At 37.1% G+C, this 11,394-nt stretch overlaps 3 protein-coding genes across 4 annotated transcripts; 1 reads left to right on the top strand and 2 right to left on the bottom strand.

The window, feature by feature from the left end:
* Positions 1–683: 683 nt before the first annotated feature.
* Positions 684–1,803, bottom strand: ERF4 (ethylene responsive element binding factor 4). The gene has a single exon (XM_022034601.2). It carries the CDS (start codon positions 1,713–1,715, stop codon positions 1,035–1,037), a length of 681 nt encoding a protein of 226 aa, XP_021890293.1. The 5' UTR covers positions 1,716–1,803; the 3' UTR covers positions 684–1,034.
* A 2,635-nt stretch (positions 1,804–4,438) lies between these two features.
* Positions 4,439–7,552, top strand: LOC110808935 (Tetratricopeptide repeat (TPR)-like superfamily protein). 2 transcript variants are annotated; one of them, XM_022034579.2, is made up of 2 exons: positions 4,439–6,800; positions 6,930–7,552. In XM_022034579.2, exon 1 carries the CDS (start codon positions 4,533–4,535, stop codon positions 6,156–6,158), a length of 1,626 nt encoding a protein of 541 aa, XP_021890271.2. In that variant the 5' UTR covers positions 4,439–4,532; the 3' UTR covers positions 6,159–6,800; positions 6,930–7,552. The 2 variants fall into 2 exon arrangements, with proteins under 2 accessions (XP_021890271.2, XP_021890270.2); XM_022034578.2 differs by having other exon boundaries at positions 6,925–7,552.
* A 244-nt stretch (positions 7,553–7,796) lies between these two features.
* Positions 7,797–10,614, bottom strand: PRPS20 (chloroplast 30S ribosomal protein S20). Its single transcript, XM_088218985.1, has 3 exons — positions 10,327–10,614; positions 9,784–9,950; positions 7,797–8,311 (listed from the first exon to the last, which is right to left on the bottom strand). Exons 1-3 carry the CDS (start codon positions 10,499–10,501, stop codon positions 8,081–8,083), a joined length of 573 nt encoding a protein of 190 aa, XP_088075111.1. The 5' UTR covers positions 10,502–10,614; the 3' UTR covers positions 7,797–8,080.
* Positions 10,615–11,394: the final 780 nt, after the last annotated feature.

The following is an 11,394-nucleotide window of genomic DNA, read 5'->3' as shown; positions in this document are numbered from 1 at the left end:
GACAACCCGAATCCCGACATGTACCTCGTCAACACGGAATTACTCCAACCCGGGGGGGGGCCCACTTCTCCATCTGATTCGGTCCCCTCTTCACAACTACGCAGCTGTTTCGCCGTCGGTGCCGCCTCCTCTCATTCTTAATTGATTATTTATTATTTTTAATTAAAAGAAGACAAAATTATCAAAACCGGATAAAATTAAAGGAGATATAATTCGCTGCGGACTCGCGTCCGGTGGACCCCGCTTGATGTGGATTTTCGGCCGTCGGATCGGCGGAGAGTCGATCCACACGAATCGCGAGGATTGGATTTTTTTTTTTTTTTTTTTTTTTGATCGGCGAGTCAGAGACAGGAATGATCCCCATGCTCCTCATCATGAGGCCGCCTTCTCCTCCCTGTTCATACACTACCGCTCGCTCTATTTTCTTTTTTTAATTAATTAATTAATTAATTAATTGATTGTGCAGTGGGATGTCCGTACAGAAAAAAATGGGACCCGCGATGACGTCGGCAATGGGATTTTCTAACCTGCACCAGCGGAATGACCCATTCATGCCGGCGACGTGTCTGGGTTACCAGATTAACTGAATTTATCCTCTCTCGTTTTAAATTTCTCGAGTCTGGGACCGTTTGGCTGGGGAGAAACAGCAGGAAAACGAAGGAAAATGAACTGAAACACGATCGGGAAAATAAACGGTTACAATTTTAATTGACGATTTGAATATGAAACGTTAAAAGAGACGGAACAACGAGAAATTATGGATTTTCTCGGTTGCAAAAATACCAGATCTCCGGAGTTATCTATATACATATACATATATATATATGTTTTTTTTTTTCTGAGTCCGTACATGTCAGCTTACTTTCTCTCTCTGTAATGGAAGACGACATCGTTTTAGAGAGAAGGGGCGGAAAAAAAAAAAAAAAAACCAAACGGAAGCTTCAGCCTTTCTCTCACCTCCAGCAAACAAGAAAGGGAAAATAAAGTAAAAAAACGCAAGTGCTAAAGCGGAAAAACGACGGGGTCACAAAAAATCAGGCCACTTCAGCTGCGGGGAGGTTCAGATCAAAATCGTGAAACGATCTTCTCCCTGCACCGCCGTCGTAATCCACGACCGATGACGAATCGGAATCGCTCTGAGTCCCACCCGAGACTCCGCTGGCGTTTCCCCTCATCGGAGCAAGTTGAAAGCCCGACACCGTCCGATCGAACCTGCAGGCGTCGCGAGAAACACGTGCGCCGGTGACGCCGGCGCCGCATCCACCTCGGGGCGTCACGTCGTAGAGAAACACCGGACGCGCCACGACGGGAAGAGGAAAGCAAGGGCCGACACCGCCGCCGCCACCGAGACTGAGCTCCAGCTGCGGTGGTGGCGGAGGAGAAGCGGACTCCACGGTGCTGCTCTGGCTGGGACTCCGCGTAAAACTGTTGCTATTGTTCGCACCACCGTTATTGTTATTATTCAGCTCGGCCACAGTCGGGAAGTTCGTCTTCGCCTTAGCGCCCCGGAACTCACGCGCAGCGGCGTCGTAAGCACGCGCCGCCTCCTCGGCAGTGTCGAATGTTCCGAGCCAGACTCTTGTCTTCTTGCCGGGATCCCGGATCTCAGCAGCGTAACGTCCCCACGGACGCTTCCGGACGCCTCTGTACCTGATCTCCTTAGAATTGGGATTTGGATTGGCGGCGACCGGCTGAAGCTTTTCCCTGGGAGCCATTAAAGCACATATATATATGTACGTACGCAGATTATTGATGGTGTGCTTTCGGTATTTGTGATGAAGATGGTGAGAGAAGAGGGGCGGTGAGGGCGTTTATATAGAAGGAGGAAGAGAAGGAGGGCGTGCGTGTGTGTTAAAGCTACGCTCCTTTTGGGCGGTTGTTGTGTACAGTCAAAGCAGGGACGTGGCTTCCCTTGCACGAAGCAGTCGTGTCTCTGTAATCCAATCATTTTATGCCACGTTATTATTATTATTTAATTTTAAATAAATAAATAAATCATCTTTTAATCACTTCAATTAACCTTTTCATGATTTGATTTTACGTTGTTAATTAATTAAATTAATATATGTTTGTTTTTTTTTTTCCCCTTGTTGTGGCAGGCAAGATCTTGCTCTTCCGAATTTCATCTGCTTTTTCTGAAGTTGAATTTTGGTCAATGAAATTATGGCTGTGGACCAACTTAATTGAATTGGAAGGTTGTGTATTTTGTGGGTAATTAGGATTAATTAGATTATAATTAATAATTAATAATTAATAATTATAATTAGAAATAATATATATTTACACGGACATAATCCATTGGATTAAATGTATCGGATATTTAAGCTTATAATTATCTGCTGTCACTAACGGCGACACTTCAAATATGTTCCTCTGCTACAACCCTTTGACACGCCCGCTGTCTCACCGTTACACGTGTCACCCCTGCAGTGCCATGGTTGAAATTTTGAGTCACGTTTTTTTTTATTTTTTTATAAATATTATCAGCCTTTTTTTTAATATTAAATTAATTTAATGCTGCATCGCGCAAATATTTAAATTAAAAAAACAAATATAATTTTTTTTTTTAAATTGCAAGGAGCCAGGAGGGAGCGCAGGCCGCAGGGGGAGACACGTGAATCGAATGCGTGTCGAGTTGCGTTAGCGTCTTTCGGGGTGCACTTTGAGGGAATAAGTGGGTCCCATAAGAGCGTGCCGTTCACGCCCAACACGTGGCATCTGGCATTCTAACTCATCGGATTGTGTCGGGGCTCAGTCAACGAGGCTTTGACTGCACTGTGCGCAAATTTTTTTTTTTTTTTTTTTTTAAAAAAAGGGAGAGCCGCCCTGCCGCAACCGAACGCAGTGGGTCCCAGAAACAAACACGCGCACACTCCGTCACCAGCCGAGTATCTTCGTGTTGCCACGTGGACAAGCGTCCCGCAAACTACGGGTTTCTCGAGGTGGGACCCGGGAGGGCGGCGTTGTCTAACGGCGGCTGAGAAGGCGGTCCCGCCGCTTGGCTGTTTTGTTTCGCTTGCTGGGAATTGACGGAAACTTTTGGTGACGGCAGGTTTGGATTTTATTTTATTTTTTTATTTAATTGAATTAAAAATTACTTTATTCAGTTTTTTTTGTCTCGTTCTTAGACAACATTTGTTGGCATGCTCCGGCTTCTCGCCGCGTGAGTCGGACCCGGATCTGCCCCAACCCGCTTGGAAATATATATATATTTTTTTATTTTTTTTTTAAATCGTTGTTTCCCTTGAAGCGGTCACGGGGAATCTGACGGTTCTGAGCGTTACTTCAGTCCGATGTCGACACGTGTCACCTTTTATTACTATAAAAAGACTAATTAAATAATAAAATTTCTAAAATAATAAAAGTTAAATATTGCACTTATTTAAAATGTGTTAAATTATTAAACATTATTCTAATAAATATTTTATTTTAAAACATTGGATTTAACTTACCTATTTATTCAATATAAATATTAATTAATCTATATATATATGTATATATATATATATATAAAAGAAGAAAAGAATGTTTCTATGTAACAAGACATTGGTGCATGCTAATATACCTTATCTTATAAAAATAATTTATTTAAAGTGGTTAGACCGTTTGTTCATTCATCACTTTTTTTAATCCATTGTATAATTACCCATATAATCTTTTTAATCATGAATTAAATTTGTTGTCTAATGATGATCGATTGTAAATTTTGTTTAAGTAATTTAATAATTTTTTTTTAAAAAATAAATGAAGTTAATTACGATGATTAAACTAAATTAGAAACTTGATTAATCTCGTGATTTATGAAATTTTTACTAAGATAAATTCGAGAATTATATGACTTATTTTAGATTATCACTTCAATGCATAATATTAATGTTTAAGCTAAAAATGTTATATTTACTACTTATACTATCTCTATTTAATATTTTACGATAAAAAAAATTGTATTCTAATATCGAATATTTTATTTTCTCGTGTTTAAATCGTATCGTTCCACTTGCATTTTTTATTATTGAAATTTTCATTATTATTATTCCAGTTATATTTGAAATTCTCTTAAATTATATAAAAAATAATTAAATAATATAATACGAAAATAATAAAATAATGTCAATTATGATATGAAAATTATATTATAATATCAGAGGATTCGTTTTTTCGTGCCTAAACCATATCGTTCAACTTGCATTTTCTACTATCGAAATTTTTACTTGAAATTTTCTTTTAAATTGTATCGAAAATAAATTAAATTTTACGTAATCGTATTTAAAATTCACGTATACTTTGAGTAAGAAGTATAAAACTCTAAATGAAATTAGAGCATTTTATTTTTTAAGTTATATGGAAATTAGTAAAATATAAAAATTTATTAATTTAAATTTATTTAGAATTATATTTTAATTAAACTAAATATGTATTATTATGTTGAATGCTTACTTTACAAGAAGAAAAAACCCTAAAGTCATCTCCTTTATCTGGTCGTATATGCTGGTTTCATACTTCATCCGTTCAAAGCTTCTTCGCGGACAAGTATGAAACGGAAATTCAAGTTCAAAATCCTAACCAGAAATACTCTCTGTATCCTTCGCCAAATCTCACATAACGCTTCCTCTTCTTCTCTTCCTCTTCGAAATTTTCACGCCCCAACGAACCCGAATCTTCACTATCAAGCCAAAGCTTTCGCATTTCCTTCACTTTCTATAACTGAAACAGCTCGGTTTATTCATTCGATCCCGGGTGGTGATCAGATCAGGCAGTTTGACAGAGACCCAGATAACCAATCCGCTACAGAAGTTCAACAAATTCTTGAGAACTTCAGAGCAAGTTCAGCACAGGAGATTGAGCTAGCTCTCGATCAGTGCGGGCTTGTACTAAGTGACGACTTAGTTTTAAATGTGCTTCATCAGAATCAGTTTGATTGGAAACTGGCTTTTGTGTTCTTCAAATGGGTTTCTAAAGGAGGTTGTTATTCACCCGGGTCCATCGTTTATAACGAGATTCTTGACGTTCTTGGGAAAATGCAAGTTTTTGACGAGTTGATCGAAGTGCTCGACGAAATGTCACGGAGAAAGGGACTTCTCGATGAGAAGACTTTTGAGGTATTGCTTAACCGATATGCAGCTGCACGTAAGGTGGAGGAAGCAATTGAAGTTTATAAAAGGAGAAAACAGTTTGGTATTGAGAATGATTTGGTTGCGTTTCAGGCACTTCTGACATGGCTATGCAGATATAAGCTTGTGGAAGTTGCAGAAACTTTGTTTTGTTCCAAGCAGAATGAGTTTCCTTCTGATATAAAGATAAGGAATATCATTCTCAATGGTTGGTGTGTTTTGGGAAACGTGCGTGAGGCTAAGAGGTTTTGGAAGGATATTCTCTCGTCCGGATGCAAGCCGGATTTGTGGACCCATGGGACATTCATAAATGCACTCACCAAGAAGGGGAAATTGGGCACTGCCATGAAGCTGTTTCGATCAATGTGGGATAAGGGTTACAACCCAGATGTGGTGATCTGTAATTGTATCATCGATGCGCTTTGTTTTAAGAAGAGGATACCTGAAGCTTTGCAAGTTTTTAGGGAAATGAGGGAGAGAGGTTGTTTACCAAATGCTGCAACTTACAACTCGCTCATCAAGCATCTGTGCAAGATTCGGAGAATGGACAAGGTCTATGAGCTCTTACATGAAATGGAGCAGAAGAAAGGATCTTGCTTGCCTAATGAAATAACTTACAGTTACTTGCTAAAGTCCTTGAAAAGACCAGGGGAAGTTCCGGAAGTTTTGGAGAGAATGGAGAGAAATGAATGCAGTATGACTGGTGATATCTACAATTTGATTCTGAAGTTGTACGTGGACTGGGATCTTGAAGAAAAAGTAGGGTATACATGGGATGAGATGGAGAAAGCTGGTTTGGGACCTGACCGTCGGTCTTACACAATCCTGATTCATTGGCTCCATGAAAAGGGAAAGATTGAGGATGCTTTGTATTATTTTAATGAGATGATATCAAAAGGAATGGTCCTGGAACCAAGGACCGAGATTCTGGTGAATGACATGAATACCAAGTTGAAAGAGAGAGAACAAGAGAAAAAGATTCCAACAGAAGAAGACAAGTCAAGGAGATCCTCCCATTCCAAAAGAAATAAACTGAGAAATAGGTGATGCTTACTCTCGTCTTCTAAAGTGGGATTTAGGAAACCGTTTCAAATTCTTGAAGGTCGAATAACTATGATTAAGGTTAGATCTTATGGTACCAAATGCTATCTGTGTATGCATAGAAGCACAGATATTAACAATGTGCTGATGTTGATTCAGGCATATTTGGACAGTTTGAAACGGACAGAGTTGAATTTTATAACCAAATCCATATTATAGTTTTTTTTTTTTTAATCTATGCCAAGAGCTATGGGAAATCCCACAAGATCATAGTGACTACGTCTGTTCAAATTATGTAGCAGGTAAGTTTGTACAATAAACTAATAGCCAAATCTTCAGGATGAGACCAAGAACACAGCTGAAGAAAAGAGGAGAAACATCACAATATCAGATAATGGAAACAGAGACCGTTTTATGGCAACTACAACGCATGCTTAGTTGCTGAAAGTGTTGCCATTCTCAGTTCAATTCTCAATCAGACAGAAGAACTATTTACAGATGCACTTTTTCCCCCTCATCTGCAAGAGGAGTAGTCATGCACAAATGACAAACAGTATGATTCAAATACAATTGGCTGCATTCAGTTTAGCAGCATATTGGTTTTTAGAGGCGCCTCAAAAGTAATCTGCTTATTTCGTTACCAAACAAGTAAGTTCTGAGAGAATATTTAAAATAAGTTACGAACAAGCAACGAGCAACTTCGAGCACTTATTAAATGTTAAAGGAAAAAACAATGAAAGATACTAATAAACCAAAATGGTACCTTTCTCAGTGCAGAGTTGGAAGTATGTATCTGTGCCAAGGAAACAACAGAAGGATGAGCTGGTCTTTGAACAATCCTCATCGACAAACACCTTGAATTTGACGAAAACACAGATCAATCGAGTGAACCAAAAGCATCACCGGATTTCAATGGTAATTTTTACGACTTGAGAACCAAGATGTCGAAAACGAAAAATACCAGGGGAAAAGAATTCTACAAAAGGCTCTTCTTCCTCTAAGCACCTGTTGATAGGTGAAACTCATAATAACATTACCTTTGGGGAGAAGACGGCAGGAGATATTTACAGAGAAAGTGAGGGAGTTGAAGATAGAGAGGTTTTGGCGAGGAGAGGAGTTATGGTGATGGAGGAAGAGATTCCTTGGTTTGCAAGGAATAACTAACAAAGGTTGAAGATTTTAGACACTTCAATTCATATTTCACCATTACATATTTTACATAATATTATCAGTTTTTGATTTGAAACAATTTACTTTAGATTTGATAAATAAAATGCAATAGCAACGTATGGTGTATATATATGTGTATATATATATATATTTTCTTTTTTCTTTTTAATTGTTTCATATTGTGTACAGAGTGAATTGTTAAGAGTAAGAGTAGAGAAAGACATTTCTCAGTTTCAAGCTCTACATTGATTCTATCTTCTTCCTCCTCTTCTTTTAGCTAACAGCCAAGGCAAAAATCAAATCAACCGTGCATAATAACTTAAGTGCCTTCTGTACATAAACTCTTTTAAGAGATTCCAAAATTTTTCAATATCAACATATATAATAGTATCATGTACTTAGAAGAACCCAGCGCCAAGATGGCACAAGAACACAAAATAGTTTTACTTTAAAAAAAAAAAAACCAGAAGAACATAAAGGAAAATACTCTTCATTGCAGTCTCATTGAAGAAGACATCTTTGAAATGTAATACCTTAATGAATAAGAAAAGCAGTATTTTCTTTCATAAGGTTTCTCTTCAAGACAGAATGGTAACAAACTAACTCCAATGATTTGACAAAAAGGAACCAAATTCCCAAGCAATACTAGGAATAAGATATTTGAAAGCAGTGAAGCTAATTATGTAGTGAAGACAAATACAATATACATAACAAAATGCCAGATAGCGCGTCTTTGGTACAATTAAACTTCCTGTCTTCTAGGCAGTTACCACAGTCTCGGGTGTGTACCACTTATGATGGATCTCCACAGCCTTCTTCCTCCTTGCAAGCCGCGACTTTCTGCGTGCACCTGTGTTCCTGTGAATTGTTCCCACTTTCACTGCTTTGTCGATCACTGAGTATGCCTCTCCAATTAATTTTTCAACTGGAAGGATCTCCTCAGCTTGTGCATTGGCTTTCTTCTTGAGCACATCCAATGCTTCCAAGACCTAGAAAAGTAGGATGGATGATCCAATTAGATTCTAGACTATGTTGGCCACAGATAAGGACATATTTATGTGCATATATAATCAAATATGGTGTGATGCAGTATACATGCATGCACAGAGAGCTCCAAAAATGAAATAGATAAACCACAAACTCAATGTTCAATTATGATGTTCGTTCAATAGAAAAGAATGTTTCTACAACATCTACAGTATTTCAAGAGTTGCTACTGCAGAGTTCAGAAGGACAAAAAACAACATATCAAAACTCATCTTCTGAGCTGAAGTTAGATCCTAGTATTTGATTCTCTAAAAAGTGCAACTTTTTGCAGTTTTCTAAAGTTTGTGCTCATGTTTTTGTCCTTAATGTGCAAAAGGGCCACCAAAGAGATTAGACAGTTAACCAAGCTCCACGGGCTCCTTAAAAAAAAAAAAAAACGGTTCCAAAAGCATAATCCTATTGCAGCTGTCCTCCTTATTTTAAGTGTCTGAAATTTCAAGGAATTCAACATAGTTAACACATCATTATTAAAGTACCATGATATCTATATTTGAATAGGCAAACCAAGCATTTACCAGTACTTCCAGTTTAAACTGAAATCAACGACTCTTTGCTAACTTACTTCAAGCATTTACTAATAGTGGCTACATGTACAGGTTATTTGCGAGCAAGTTATACTTTGAGGAGCCAATTCAATTTTTTATTTGCTGATATCAAACTGTCTGCCATTAGCTTATAGATCCCATTGGACATCATCTATAAGATGAAATCACAGTATTAAACATCTGTCAGCCTGGCATATGCGCCAAATAGACCATATACTTGTCTGCCAATTTGGATTATGCTGTGTGTCAAACACCATCTCAAACTACACTTGCTAAACGCTACCAAATTGAAAACACTTTGTTAATGCGGTTATGAATGCATCATGCATAAAATGATTAATTTCAAATTCTATGCAAATGATCATTGCATTGACAAGTTTCTGGCATGCCAGAGGTGTGGAAGAAAGAGTATACAAATGTAACAGGAGGAGATGCAAGTATTATTGTCCCATCCATATTGATTGAGAATTAGATTCACCAGTAAATAAAAGATGTCCTTTTCTGCCCCCACCATTTTTTTTTTTTGTTTTTTATGATAATACTTCTTAATCATATGAATTTGGCTGCTTGGTAGTCCCAAAGCAACACTTACTTTGAAGAAAGACAACTTTACTTGATACATTCTACGGAATGAAAAGAGTAATAAGAATCCACAAAGAACATTTCTTCAGAAAAACAACCTAGTCTTTATGAGAACAAACAAAAATACCAACAAGGCATGAAAAAATGGCAAATGAAATCACCACAAAATTTCATACTCAATACAATTGATATCAATATTTTACCCACAACAATAAACAAAATGGAAGGTATCTAAGCAGACCCCATTATTGTAAATATCAATTTTGTTTTTTTAAGAAAGTGGTTACCTTCTTCATCCGTGTTCTAATTTCAGATTTGTGAGCTTTGTTATAAATGCGCCTTTTCTCAGCTTGTCGAGCTCGCTTTGCAGCTGAATCGGCCTTTTTCTTTGGAGCCGCCTCGCAAACAACAGAGTGACCGGTTGGCCTTCGAATTCTGCTCATAGATAAGCTGCCTGAAATTCACAAAAGATCATAATCCAAATTCCCAACAAGCTCCACTAGAATTTTGAACTCTTCATTTTCAAACACCAAATTGATAAGAGCCATAATGAACATCGCTCATTCCCCAACTCAACCCCACCCAAACAAATGCGGATAATATAAAGACTTAATCCTGGGTTTAGGACTCCAAATTTCTACAAGAACCCGGAAAATGAAACGTCAAATTAACAGTTCTCTGCCCCAATTTCCGGCTACATAAATATGGTAATTGCCCGTGAAATAAAAAAGAAGACAACAAAGAACTGAGATACTTCACGCATTTATGCAGAAATCCGCATAATAAACTATTATAAGGAGATAGAACATGAACCGAGAGAGAGAAACCACCTTTGGAGAAGACATTGTTAGATATACTTGTGGAGAAACTGAGGGAGCGACAAGAATTGAAACCCGGCAAACTAGAAGTAGAAGATGAAGATGATGATGAGCACTTGAGTGAAAGGCTTCTGAGCTTAGAATTGAGGGTCAAGCAAGAAGATAAGCAGTGCACTGCACTTGCCATCTCTATCTCACCTCTATTATCTGAAACGAAAGTTGGGTGAGATTTTCTAGTGTAAAACTCTGGGACTCTCCCTGAGCCGCTGTTATCCAAAAAACAAAACACAGAGGAGGAGGGGGCGAAGAAGACACAATTCCCATTTTGTCCTTCCAGACCGAAATTATATAAAACGTCTCGTTCTTTTTTTGTCTCCTTTTTAACAAGATAATTTGATTATCTTAAATTATTATTTTATTATACACAATTCATCTTTTGTCCTTCCAGACTGGAACTATATAAAACGACGTCGTTGTTCTTGTTTTTTTTTTTTCTCTTTTATAACAAAACAATTTGATTATCTTAAATTATTATTTTATTAGACACAATTCTACTTTTGTCCTCCTAAACTGGAACTATATAAAACGACGTCGTTGTTCTCGTTCTTTTTTTGTCTCCTTTTTAACAAGACAATTTGATTATCTTAAATTATTATTTTATTAGACACAATTTTCCTTTTGTCCTTTCAGACTGGAATTATATAAAACGACGTCGTTGTTTTCGTCTTTTTTTTTTCTTTTTAACAAAATAATTTGATTATCTTAAATCATTATTTTATTAGATACAATTTTTCTTTTGTCCTTTCAGATTGGAACTATATAAAACGACGTCGTTATTCTCGTTCTTTTTTTTCTCTTTTATAACAAGACAATTTGATTATCTTAAATCATTATTTTATTAGACATAATTTCTTTTTTATCCTTTCAGACTGGAATTATATAAAACGACGTCGCTGTTCTCGTTCTTTTTTGTCTCCTTTTTAACAAAACAATTTGATTATATTAAATCATTATTTTATTAATCGCAATTCCCCTTTATCCTCCCATACTAAAACTATATATATCCTCCCAGACTAAAAC

The sequence above is a fragment of the Carica papaya genome, chromosome 4 (genome assembly GCF_054855325.1).
Source record: "Carica papaya isolate Zhongbai chromosome 4, ASM5485532v1, whole genome shotgun sequence".
Lineage (NCBI taxonomy): Eukaryota > Viridiplantae > Streptophyta > Magnoliopsida > Brassicales > Caricaceae > Carica > Carica papaya.
This window is presented reverse-complemented; position numbering and strand designations above follow the sequence as displayed.